Genomic DNA, 14103 nt, shown 5'->3' with positions numbered 1-14103 from the left:
TACATCCCTAACTCACTCCAGCAGTTACCGGGATTGGATCGGACAAGACACCGTCGTGTAAGACCTTTCAAGAAAATGCCTTGTACTGTACTTCGATGAGATGGACTGGTTTCTCTGGGACTCCTCGTCGCCTTAGAGCAGCCCAGGTGTTTACGTGGTTCAGTCAGTCATATGCTTTTTCGAAATCACCAGCAGACGAGAGTCCTGGAATTCGTTGATTTGTTCCAGTATAATTCGTAGCGTTGTGATGTGGTCCACACAAGATAGTCTGGATCGGAATCCAGATTGTTGCCGTCGGAGTGTAGAGTCGATTTTCTCCTGGATCCAGTCCAGGATCACTTTGCAGAGTACTTTGAGTGTGTGCAGATCAACTTTATGCCTTGCTAGTGACCGTACTCTGTCAGGTCTCCTTTCTTAGGGACCTTTACGAGGATTCCCTACATCCAGTTGGCCGTGAATGTTGCAGTATCCCAGATGTCAGCGAAAAGATGGTGCAAAATTTGTGCTGACAAGGCAGGGTCGGCTTTCAGCATTTCAGCAGGGATGCAATCGATCCCAGGTGCTTTGTTGGATTTCATGTTTTTGATTGCCGCTTCTATTTTAGCCAGCGAGGGCGCTTCCGAGTTAACGCCATTTATGCGACTTACTATTGGTGCTTCAAGCTGCGGGTTCTGTTGGCCATCAGTATTCGTGACTCGGAAGAGTTGTTCGAGGTGCTCAGCCCATCGTTTGAGCTTCTGTTCGATCGGTCAATAACTGACCTGCTCGGTCTTTTAACCGCATTCTAGCATTAGTCCTTGCCCCACTAAGGAGGCGAGAAATGTCATAAAGTAATCGGATATCTCCATTTGCGGCGGCTCTTTCTCCCTCTTTGGCTTGGGAGTTTGTCCAGGCTTTCTTGTCATGTCTACAAGCTCGTTTAACTGCCTTTTCCAGCTACGCATATAGTAAGCGGGCGGCTGCTTTGGCTGACCCGGTACATGCCTGCTCAATTCCGCCTTTCGCCTTTTTCCGAACTTCGACCATCGTCCAAGTTTCATCCGACATCCATTCACTTCTTCTTCCACAAACTTATCCGAGAGTACCATGGCTCGTCGTGATAAAGGCATTTTTGATTCCACACAACTGTTCTTCGACTGTTCCGTCTGTCGGTAGCTCCGAGGCTCGAGATTCAAGTTGTTCAACGTATGCCCTTTTCACCTCTGGATTCTCCAACCGGCGGACGTCGTATCAACACCCGACTTTCTTCTCGCGCTGTTTGACACGCGCAACTCTCAGCCATATCTCGCCAAGGACGAGGTGATGGTTGGATGTAATGTCTGCGTTTCATTTGTTGCGGGCATCAAGAAAGCTCCTTCTCCATTTCGGGCTGATGCAGATGTGGTCAATTTGATTTACTGTTCGGCCATCTCGGGATACCCAAGTGACCTTATGTGCTGGTCGCTGAAGGTTCTGATTGTCGAAGCCTATCTCTGCGTCACCTAAGTGGATTTGAATGTTACCCTTATTAACTCAACCACGCTGTTCAGTTGACTGTCAAACTGCTCTTTGTCCTGCAAATCGGCAACGTCAGTTGGCGCATAACACTGGACCATTGTAATATAATAACGCCATCACTAAATTTTACTTCGGAAAGACTTCCGAAAGACTTCCGACAAAGAAAAGTGAAGTACTAGTTTGTCGGAAGTCTGTGTTTTGTTGCCAGTTTCCAGCGATGTTTCCAAAAATGTTATTTAAACTCACAATATTTCACATTAACCCGTGTTCTAAATCTGGCAACGATTATTCTTTTGTTTAACAGTTCCCATCTAACGAGGGCCGCATGGGCCTACGGACTTAACTAGAAATCAACTCCTCGTTCCCAGTAGCGTGCTTCCCTCGTATGCCAGAGTAAAGCAGTACTTGCCCGGATTGTGTTTTGGGTTCTCCAGTGTTAGGCCAACGGACTTCGCTCAGTCCCAGAATTTCTAGGTTGAGGCAGCTAACTTCTCTAGCAAGTTCAGCCAGATTGACTTGTTGTGCAAGGGTTAAAACGTACCAAGTTTAAATTCGTATCCGTGTTTGCATGCTAAAAATCGTCGCCAAAGTTTCAGGTCGGTTATTTCTTCCGGACTCCGTAACAATTTAATAAATCGGGAGCAGTAGGTTGTTGGCTCAAGAACCCTATCCCGCGATGGGGCTGCCATCTTGTACTTAGCTGGCGGGAGCCGCATTTCATAAATTCAACCACTCGCTTCGAGACGGATGCTGTTTGAGCCGCCCCTCACCTGGAGAACAGACGATCGGTTGTTGTTGCACGCCGCCCCTGACCTGGGGAACAGACATTCTGGCAACCTTAATCGATTCGATACTCCAATTATACAGGTGGATCGATCTTTCGACCGTTTTACTAAATCAATCTTGCAGAGGCAAGCTGCTGATGATTATTTTCAGCCAACGAATTCTTCTCTGGCAAAGGTGGGGACGATGGAAGGCGACACGTATCAACGAGAAATCGTCTACAACGAATTTTATTATTTGGTTAGAAGATACTCTCTTGTCAACTGGCAGTGCTCAACTCGAATATCCCAAAGGTAAGCCTTAAACCCAGTTTTAATAAATTGGACCTGAGTCGGGATGTTATTCGTATATTTTCCCGTCTCATGTCCTTAGACGTGGTATCCTATCGTTTTGACATTGCTGGCAGCAATTTGCATGGTTGCGGTCAAGGGTACCATGACATCGAGCATATTGTTTGGTCGGGTGAGGTCCATCTTGTCGCTAGAACGAATTTCATAGACTCCCTTCGGGCCCGAGGAAAACCACCCTATGTTCCAGTGAGAGATGCGTTGGCCTTTATAGACTTGGACTACATGTTCGAAATACATCATTTCCTAAAAGCTATTGGTCTTCGTCTATAATTCTTTTTATTCTCATACTTCCCTATCTAGTTTATTTTCTATTCTTATAAAAAGTGATGAACTAGATTTAAGCAGCAAAACAAAAAAAAAATATGCATTCCATCCCAGTAGCTTGGCAAGTGCGGATGTATTTTTGTTTCGCTATTTATCGGGTGCTTTACATAAAAGTGAACCAAAAGTTGGAAGTTTCCACAAGCAGTTATCCTGCATCATTCGGTCGTCAATTGCCGAATCAATTAAGCAACAGAAGTGACAAGCTGTGTTTCCCCCGGCAGCGCTGGTGCGCAATCCCCACATCTGGCTGGAACATCAGGCTGTCTTGTCGTCACCATCAGCACCAGGACCATCAGCAGAGGAGTGCAAATTGTTTCCTCCCAATTATTCCGGGTTTGATTACTGTTTGGGTGGTTGTCCGATAGATCCGGTATTAATGGCCGTGACCGGATAACGGAAGCATTGCACGAGTCTGAATCCGATTGGTCATTCTCTCCCGGTGAATCGAGCCATCATCTATCAGCCGAGGAAAAATCATTGCCGTCGTCATCGCCAGGGCCGGCTGCGATCAACGAAAGGAAACGTGGTTGTGTACCGAAGAAAAAAACACTCAAGAAAATTAGCTCGTTAAGAAGTGCTTGGAAAAAATTGTAAGTTCTTCTTTATTTTTCTCTTTTCTTTTTACTATCTTTTTCTCTATAATTCGAACATTGTTTGCTTCGTTCATATTTGAAGAAATATGAACGAAGGCGGGGGGTCAATCCCCTCAACTGAGGATGAGGAGGATAGCGTCTATGAGGGTGAGGAGCATTTAGAGGATTCGGTTGTTGCGGGTCCTTCTAATGAATTTCATTCTCCAATGGATGTTAATTCTGAGTCATCCTCAGTTGAAAGTAAAGCTACCCGACTCCGAGTCTACACTGAGAGCTCTACTTTCACTGGTCCTTGGGTGGTTTTTATCCGGCCCAAAAAAAATGGAAAGCAATTGAATGTGGTTCAGATCACAAGAGATCTGGCGAGATGGTCCTCCGTAACCTGCATTAAAAAGGTGCGACCTAACAAATTGCGAGTCGAAGTAGCTAACCGGAAATCCGCAAATGAAATTGCTGCCAGCAATTTCATAAACTTAGAGTACCACGTGTACATTCCGTCTCGAGACGTAGAGATCGAGGGCGTGATTACTGAAATGAGTCTGAAGGCAGAGTACGTGAAATCCAACGGCGTTGGTAAGTTCAAGAGCCTCGATTCGGCTTCGGTCGAAATCTTGGATTGCCGCCAACTCAGAACTGCCACCGTCGTAAATGGAGTCAAAGGGTACTCACCTTCAGGTTCATTTCGTGTGACCTTTGCGGGTACCGCCCTCCCTCATTATGTCTTGATTGACGGAATATTGAGGCTGCCTGTGCGACTCTTTGTTCCTCGCCCAATGGATTGCAAAAATTGCAATAAGTTGGGACACACTGCGTCGCACTGTTGTAACAAGCCACGGTGTCCCAAATGCGGGGAGAATCATGGGGCTGGAGCGTGCTCAGCAATAGAGCAGAAATGTGTTTATTGCGGGGGCTCACCCCATGATATCTCCTCGTGCGAGGAATATAAGAGTCGCTGGGATAGCCAAAAGCGCTCTTTGAAGGAACGGTCAAAACGGTCGTATGCCGCTATATTGAAGAGCGCGGCGCCCCCGATCCAATCTCATTCGAGTAACATTTTTTCTGCGCTGTCAGTTGACAATGGAGAATCAGATGCTACCGACGAAGATCATCCTGTCATTTTTGTAGCTAATTCGCGAAAACGCTCAAGACCAGCACCAAAGAGCCCCAAAATCCCAACAAAAATTCCAACATTTTGTCCCTCAATTGGTGTTAAGCCAAAACTGACATCTATAGTGAAAGAAAAACAAGTCCCTCCCGGGTTCCGTGTTAATATGACCCCACAGAATACACCAGATATTGCGAGAGCTTCTAAGTCTGCCTCTCCTAACGTAATCTTATCAGAATCAACTTCTCAATCTGGAATTTTCAAATTATCTGACATTTTAAATGGGATCTTCACCTTTTTAAACGTTTCGGAATCAATAAAAAACATTGTTACCTCTATGCTTCCGGTATTAAAGACATTTTTAATGCAATTGATGCAAACTTGGCCCCTTCTTTCAGTGTTTATCTCTCTCGATGGCTAATTTACGCCCAGAGGTCGGAGATATCACTGTTTTACAGTGGAATTGTCGTAGTCTCATTCCTAAACTGGATCCGTTCAAATTTCTTCTTCATGAAACTAGTTGCGATATTTTTGCCCTTTCAGAAACATGGCTTTCTTCTCAATCAAACATCTCATTCCACGATTTTAACATTCTCCGTTTGGATCGCAACGATTCTTATGGAGGGGTGCTTTTGGGGATCAATAAGCGCCACTCTTTTTATAGAATCCACCTCCCTTTATCAGGAGGAATTGAAGCTGTTGCATGCCATACAACTATAAGAGGTAAGGATTTATGTGTTGTCAGTTTGTACTGGCCTCATAGAGTTGCAGTGGATCGAAGTGACCTAGAGGACCTGTGCTCAGTGCTCCCTGAGCCAAGGTTGATCCTGGGTGACTTCAATTCACATGGAACTTTTTGGGGGGAGCAAATTGATGATAGACGTTCTTATCTTATTTATGGCATTTGTGACAGTTTCAATTTAACAGTTTTGAACACGGGTGAAAAAACACGGGTGCCTAAACCTCCTGCAAGACAAAGTGCAATTGACCTCTCACTCTGCTCAAATTCACTATCATTGGATTGCCAGTGGAAGGTTATCCTTGATCCCAATGGTAGTGACCATTTATCTATCAAAATTACCATCACCAATGGGGTCAATACTTCAAATTCAACAAATATGGAATATGATCTCACAAGACACATCGACTGGAAAAAGTTTTCGGACACAATTATTTCAGCTATCAATTCCATGGAGGTTTTACCTCCGTTGGAGGAATATAACTTTATTTCTCGTTTGATTTTCGACTGTGCGGTTGGTGCTCAAACGAAACCCATCCTAGATCCATCTGTTCGTCGAAGGCCTCCCAACCCATGGTGGGACAGTCAGTGTACCAAACTTTACGTGGACAAATCGAACGCCTTTAAAGTTTTTCGAAAATACGGAACCCTGGATAACTTTAACACGTATTTTTCCCTTGAGCAGCAATTTAAAAACCTGATCAAGGGGAAAAAACGTGCGCATTGGCGTAATTTTGTGGGTGGTTTGTCGCGGGAAACATCCTTAAGCACTTTATGGAATGTAGCACGGAGCATGCGTAATCGTTCTTCCACGAACGAAAGTGAAGAATATTCGCATAAATGGATATTCAATTTCGCTCGGAAAATTTGTCCAGATTCCACACCTGTGCAAAAAATCATAAGAAGTGTGCCACCGAATAGATGCGATCTAGATTGCGGCTTTTCGATGGTAGAATTCTCACTTGCTCTCCTTTCTTGTAACAACACAGCTCCGGGAATTGATAAAATAAAATTCAACTTGTTGAAAAACCTTCCGGATGCCGCCAAATTTCGCTTGTTGAATTTATTTTATCAATTCTTGGAGCATAACATTGTTCCCGAAGATTGGAGACAAGTGAGAGTTATTGCTATCCGAAAACCTGGGAAACCTGCGTCCGATTTTAATTCATACCGTCCAATAGCGATGTTGTCTTGCATTCGGAAATTGATGGAGAAAATGATTTTGTTTCGTTTGGATAAATGGGTAGAAACAAATGGCCTCCTTTCAGATACTCAATTTGGATTTCGAAGGGGCAAGGGAACAAACGATTGTCTTGCTTTGCTGTCTTCAGAGATACAAATGGCGTACGCAAAACGTGAGCAAATGGCTTCAGTGTTTCTAGACATAAAGGGAGCTTTTGATGCAGTCTCAATAGAGGTGTTGTCAGACAAGTTGCACTCCCGAGGTCTGCCTCCTCTATTGAACAACATCTTATACAGCTTGTTTTGTGAGAAACATCTGAATTTTGCTCACGGTGATATTGCAGTTAGAAGAACCTCTTACATGGGCCTCCCGCAGGGTTCATGTTTGAGTCCACTTTTGTACAACTTTTACGTAAGTGACATCGACAGTTGTCTCTCTGAAGGCTGCACTCTAAGACAACTTGCAGATGACGGCGTGGTATCTGTAACAGGATCTACTGAGTCTCATCTGCACAGACCTTTACAAGATACTTTAGACAGATTGTCAACCTGGGCTTTGGGGCTTGGGATTGAGTTTTCTCCACAGAAAACGGAGATGGTTGTTTTCTCTAAGAAACGTAGACCTGCTCAGCCTAAGCTTCAACTCCTAGGCAGGACGATCATTCAATCGAGGTGTTTTAAGTATCTTGGGGTTTGGTTTGATTCCAAGTGCACCTGGAGAGCCCAAATTGAGTATCTGAAAGGAAAATGCCAACAAAGAATCAATTTTCTCCGATCAATCACTGGCACCTGGTGGGGAGCTCACCAAGAAGATCTTTTAAAATTGTATCGAACAACTATTCTCTCAGTGATGGAATATGGTAGTTTCTGTTTCCAGTCGGCTGCCAAAACTCATCTCATAAAACTCCAGCGTATCCAATACCGTTGTCTTCGCATCGCTTTGGGTTGTATGCCCTCAACGCACAACATGAGTCTTGAAGTTTTGGCAGGAATACTCCCACTAAAAGATCGATTTAATTTATTATCACTCCGATTCCTCATCAGGTGTGAGGTCTTGAACCCATTGGTGATTGTAAATTTCGAAAGACTACTTGAGCAAAATTTTCAAACCAGATTTATGTCTATATACCATGTCTTCATGTCCATGCAGGTAAATCCTTCTTCGTATTCTCCAACTCGTGTTTACATCCCAGACTACGACAACTCTTCTGTCCAGTTTGATTTGTCTATTCAGCAAGAAATTCGTGGAATACCGGACTCCCACCGCCCACTTCTGATTCCCAGAATTTTCGATGCTAAATATAGACACGTCGATGCTGATAAAATGTACTTTACCGATGGTTCACTTATAGAGGAATCAACAGGATTTGGAGTGTTTAACGAAATGTTCAGCGCATCTTATAATCTCCAGTCACCATGCTCTGTGTATATAGCAGAGTTAGCAGCAATTTTTTAGGCTTTGGACACCATCGCTTCACGGCCTGCGGGACACTACTATATCGTAACAGATAGTCTCAGCTCTGTTGAAGCAATCCGCTCAATAAGACCGGGAAAGCACTCACCATACTTCCTTGAGAAGATACGGGATATTTTGAGTGCTTTAACAAGACGTCGCTTTTCCATCACCTTTGTTTGGGTTCCCTCTCATTGCTCGATAGTGGGTAATGAGAAGGCAGACTCTCTGGCAAAGGTGGGGGCGAAGGAAGGCGACACGTATCAGCGTGAGATTGTCTTCAACGAGTTTTTCTTTTTAGTTAGGAGAAATTCTCTTGTCAACTGGCAGCGCAAATGGGACGAGGATGAATTGGGTCGGTGGCTCCACTCGATTATCCCAAAGGTAAGCCTTAAACCCTGGTTTAATAGATTGAACTTGAGTCGGGATTTTATTTGTATATTTTCCCGTCTCATGTCCAATCATTATTCCTTAGACGCGGTACTCTATCGTTTTGACATTGCTGGCAGCAATTTGTGTAGTTGCGGCCAAGGTTACCATGACATCGAGCATATTGTCTGGTCGTGTGAGGTCCATCTTGTCGCCAGAACGAATTTATTAGACTCCCTTCGGGCCCGAGGAAAACCACCTAACGTTCCAGTGAGAGACGTGCTAGCAGTGCTAGACTTGGACTACATGTTCGAAATTTACCTTTTTCTAAAAGCTATCGATCTCCGTCTATAATTCTTTTTATTTTCATATTTCCCTTTCTATCATCTTTTTCTTTAAACTCAAAGTGCTAAGCTAAGCAAACAATTGTAAAAACAAAAACGAGTTTGGCTCCTTAAAACCTGAAGGTATGAGCCGTTTCAAATAAAGAATTATATAAAAATAATAAAAAAAATAAATAAAAAAAATAATAAAAAAAAGAACACAATTGTAAACAAACAAAACGAGTTTGGCTCCTTAAAGCTTGAGCCGTTTCAAATAAAGATGATACAAAAAAAACGAATTCTTGCTACAAAGGAAGAGGCTACATTGGCAAACGATAGACTTTCAGCGAGAGCTAGTTGAACACAAAGTGGTGGAAAGAGGGGTGATGAGAAAGAAAAACGTTTCAAAGGCAGTAGTGAAGTTTTTCCATTGTAACCATAGTTACCATGTCAAAAGTGACGTCACTATAGTGATGTTATTGTATATATACAATTAGGTACGCATCTTGCCTAGGATAAATGTAGTTCCGGAACAGTCTATATGGTTGAACTTCTTGCCGTCTTTCAACACAAAATTGAGGAGAAAAGATCGATTGGCCATCCACGAAGCCTCCATCTGACAATCCGGCAATTCGGGTGATGAACCCATCTAATCTCAATAGTATTGCGAAAAACAATGATCATTTAACAAGGACCCCTTTGGCATCACCTGAATCTAAATTTGAAACCTGAAATGAGTAGCCCGTCCCTCAAAACCCTCATTGGCAAATTTCTATCTTAATGCTATGCATAAATAATCTCGATAGAAGTGCAAAACCCAGAACAATTATTTTTAATGTTTCAGTGTCTGGCAATTCTCTAATTAGTGCAGCTATTTTTTTATGGAATATTTATTTTTTTACTCATTTTAATGATAATAACAGATGAAAAGCTCCAACATCTGGTGAAATAAGCATATATCAGCACTCTCGCTTGAATTATTGCACTTGGTGGAGTTTTTTCATCCGTTAGTTCAGCAAAAATGTAGTGAGAAAACATAGGTCATACACTGGAAAATAAGACATCAGCACACTTGCACGACTTTTATCCTTCAATGGAGTTTGTCTATCCCTCTATTCAAAGATTTGAGTACGAAAATGAAGTTATAAAATAATTTTTTTCTAACAAGAACTAAGTAGACTTGTTAGCTGTTAGCGTTTCAATGCCAGACACTGTTATGTACGACTCCGTATGACATGTGCAAATTTTCATCTCAACTGGATCTATAACAATGTTTATAACAAAAAAGTAAACATTTGTTATGAATGACTTCTAGCTCAAAATTTGATTTCTGAAACGAAAAAATTGCGCGTCTCTCAAAACTACATTTTTTTCCAGGATTTTCATCCTTTTGGATGATTCATCCCTTTTTAAAATTCCATATGAAATTTAATCTTGTATTGCTCCTGTATTTTACGAGTATGCACATATTTATTGATGTATCAATTTACAACCTCCCTTCGACAGTAACTCATCCTCGCAGCAGAATGCTATCGAAATCGACCACAGTTCCGGATCCTTGGCTGGAACCGGTACATTCAGCCAGCACCACCACGTGGGACATGACGCTCAGCTCCTTCCGGCTCACCTCAAGTGTGGCATGTGGGCAAGTTTGGCGCTGGCTACAGTTTTTGTGGCCGGTGCTAAGTTTTACTTCGACCATCAGGTTAGAGCACGCTCAGAGTATGACGAAAGAAGGAATAACAGACTAATGTTTTCTTGTCACCATTTTCAGGGAACTGGTTTAGAAGTTCTCATATTTTGTGCATTCTCGGCAACGTTTTTTCTGGCGGCATGTACGGTGTCGCTGTGTCGTCGACCCCGGGACCTGCAGATGCCTGTCAACAACGTGATATCGGAAACGATTTCCAATGGAGAGCAGAGCTCATTACCGGTAAGTCGATATGTACAGAAATTTAATTGAGATTTCGCGTTTACACTTTACATTTTAGAACAATCCGGACATAGTTACCAGCAATCCGTCTCCATTGTTGAACGGTAGTCTAGGAGGGACTCAGCAAAATTCGATGGCCGTAATGGCTCCTCCACCACCGTATCATATTGCCATTCTCCTGCCGGAAAGCACGAAGGATACCGATGAATCACCGCCACCGTCGTACGATAAGATAGTAATTTAATGATAATTGAAAACTTGACTAGATATCGCACGAGTTACAAACTTCACTCTTGTCCAGCATCTCATCCGATAGGTATATGTACATAGATACATTGTCATAAGTATTACTTTCTAGCATTGTTGCTGCCAACAGATGCGAGTATGTATGTACTCGCTGCTAGATGACCTGTTGTGAGGGGAAAGTCAAATGCCAAAATACGAAAACTCTATGAGGTGCACAGCACACATTAGTAATACCTACATACCTACCCATCATGATGCTGCATCTGACGAACGAATCATTGTCCCACATGTCAGACGGGTAGACAGGGCGTACGATAGATTTTAAATATTAAAGCTCTCTAGGATAAGCTATACTTATACATATATCAATGCTTTATTCTATTTAGTAGATGGATCAGAACTCTCGCTCGATGTGTTATACGTAGTTATGTAAGTACATTTCTCTAGGGCAAGCTATTTATTGAGCTCCACTTTGCGAGTCGGCAAAACGCTGTTAATGAAATGCTCATACAAATCCTTAAGGATGTGGTTAATTGGCGCGGGAGTATAAATGAGTTATTCGATATTTGTTTAGCATAGCTAAAGTACGAAAGACGCACACGGTGTGGATAAAAAAAAGTATTGTATTCATTAAGGCTAAATTATTTGCGCTCTTACAATCCGACGAGACGTGTCGCGTTCAACCGTTTGAGAAGTCGTTCGGTAGGTGAATAAACGGTAGTTTGAATGCATGAAAATATAGATTATGTGAAACCTACTGCTCTTTTTTTCGTTTCAAATCTGAAATCCTAAATACACTGGATGATTTTTCTATAATTTAATTACGTAGCGATTGAAGATTTCATAATTTCAAATATTGACAACGGTCCCCTACCACTCGTTTTACGACCGTCTATTTTCGCGGTTTAAAAAAAAAAAAAATCTTTCCTAAAATGTTAAATCTTCGCACACAATAGTCATATAGAAATGAAAAAATACTTGTTGTACCTATATAGTTTAAATTTTTTTTTTCAGACTTTTTAAATAATCTTAAAAATATAGCGTTTAAAACGTCAAATCGCAACTCCTGAATTAAATCGTTGGTTTTTTCAAGGAAAGAATAGTATTATTTACATTTAATATTTTGTATTTTATTCACCGTTATTTTGTTTTGTTAATTAAATTTTTACGGCATTATCGGCGAAAATTATGTTCTATTAGTAAAAACATTTCAAGATTTAGATAAGTGTTGAAAATGAGCGGGTAAAAATTTAAAGAAGCATTGTCATAATGTCATTACATACCGTCAAACGGGGCAACAGCAGGGTTAGATGCAACATTTGTGTACCACAACACTTATTCAATTTTTATTTTAATATAATGTAATAAAGTTATAATTTAATGATAACAAAATCACCTCGTGAGATAGTTTTTTAAAGCTTTTGATTCCCTTAGGAAATTAAAAAAAATCGAGGAATAGATGTACCACTGGAGGAATAGATGTACAAATTTATACATTTTTTGATACCGCAAAAAACTTTACCCAATATGACGGATTGGTTCAATGATATCACCTACATGTTTTATATTGCTTTTATCATCTCATACCAACACTGTTGATGTTAAAATATTTTTCGGGCATTAGCCATTTTTTTTAAAATAAGTTTTTTTTATAATTCAGGTACCAGTCTGGGTTAAAATGCAACAAAATTCATATCAAAGATTCACCTTTTAAATCTCGTTTCCATATGCTGGAATATGATTGTTTTGCATCATGTTGTTCGTTGTTCGTTGCTTAGGTTTTTTTGTAGTCACAGGCTCGCAAGGCCCGCAGCTAACCCCACTATCTCGCAGGAGGACCGTCGTGATGTTGCTGTTTTGGGTCCCGAACACCACCAGGACGTTGTTGCACTCCGCACGCCGCCCCTGACATGGAGAACAGACGCGTACGAAGCCCCCTGACTCAGTCTGCATGCGACCAAAGCATCCACCAGGGTTGGGTACCCGATCTCCGCTAAGGTTGCTCGCACCCCAGCTAGCACCACGGGGAGGTAGAAAATCGGAGTTGCAGACAAGAGGTGATATGACCACTACCCGAAGGTTGGGTGTATGGGGTCTCGAGTTGCACATTGTCTACCATTCACTAGTTTGCATCATGCGTTGGTTAATTTCAAAATTTCATATACCCAAACAATAGTTATTATGATTTCAGCTAGTTTTTTTTTTTTTTTTTTTTTTTCTCAAGGGATTTTAAGCTAATGATTTCAGCTAGTAGAATTTGTTGTAGTATTTTTCACCCCTAAATGTATGCAGAACCCTTATGCTTTTTCAATTAAATCACTATTTGACAGAAAACATGTTAAATTTAATTCGATCAAAACTAAAAATTGATGCAAACGGTTCTTTATGACATTACAAATATATCAAAAACTACAAATTTTCAAACTTTTTCATTCATTTTTCATGAAAACAAAGTTAACTGAAATTCACCCCTTTCTCTTAGTAGGGTGAAAATCGCATGTTTTTGGAAATTTAAAAATAACTGGTGAAAAGAATCATTTTCTGACTACACAAATTTGATGTCCTATCAACCTTAAAACTTTTGATGTACTAGCCGTAAGCCATTGAAGTTGAAAAATGTTGCATGTTGTCCCAGTTGATGGTACTTAGCTTTAGTTCACTTACCGTTTTGATGTATGAATTAAAGGTTGCTCCAGAGAGCTAGTCTTGCATTTAGACACTATCAGTTTCTTTAGACTGGCAAAAACTATGACGGGAGCCAATCTACCATGTCACTTGCTAAAGCCGAACGAGCATTGTTTGATAATGTACAAACCTTTGCATGACTTTCTCAATTGCAAAATGTAATTATTTAAAATTATTTCTTAGTCTAGTAAACTACAAGATATTATAACCTCTTTTTTATAAAATCTTTTGTGAAAAAAAAAATCCTTGAAATGTATAGTGGGGCAGAACATAGCAAAAATTCTGTTAAATAACTACATAAGTAATAGCCAAGCAGTCTTTATAATCCGAACATAGAAATTTATTATTTGTCCAACGTTTCGGTGCTTGTTGGTGCCAACAAGCACCGAAACGTTGAACAAATAATAAATTTCTATGTTCGGATTATAAAGACTGCTTGTCTATTACTTAAAATAAACAACGTACAGTCGAAAAATTCCAATTAACTACATAAGTTTTAACTAAAAAGCCGTTTTGATTAA

The 14103-nt window shown here is 41.1% G+C and overlaps 1 protein-coding gene across 1 annotated transcript in view; it reads left to right on the top strand.

Annotated features, from left to right (window-relative positions):
* Positions 1–11750, top strand: part of LOC129746505 (uncharacterized) — a 31343-nt gene extending 19593 nt beyond the window's left edge. The window contains exons 3-5 of the mRNA XM_055740179.1: positions 10225–10423; positions 10493–10651; positions 10710–11750. Coding sequence (XP_055596154.1) covers positions 10225–10423; positions 10493–10651; positions 10710–10895 — 544 coding nt within the window. The 3' untranslated portion in view covers positions 10896–11750. The remainder of the gene's footprint in view (positions 1–10224; positions 10424–10492; positions 10652–10709) is intronic.
* Positions 11751–14103: the final 2353 nt, after the last annotated feature.

The sequence above is a fragment of the Uranotaenia lowii genome, chromosome 2 (assembly GCF_029784155.1).
Source record: "Uranotaenia lowii strain MFRU-FL chromosome 2, ASM2978415v1, whole genome shotgun sequence".
NCBI classification, from domain to species: Eukaryota; Metazoa; Arthropoda; class Insecta; order Diptera; family Culicidae; genus Uranotaenia; species Uranotaenia lowii.
The sequence above is the reverse complement of the archived record's forward strand: the minus strand, read 5'-3'. Positions and strand labels throughout refer to the sequence as shown.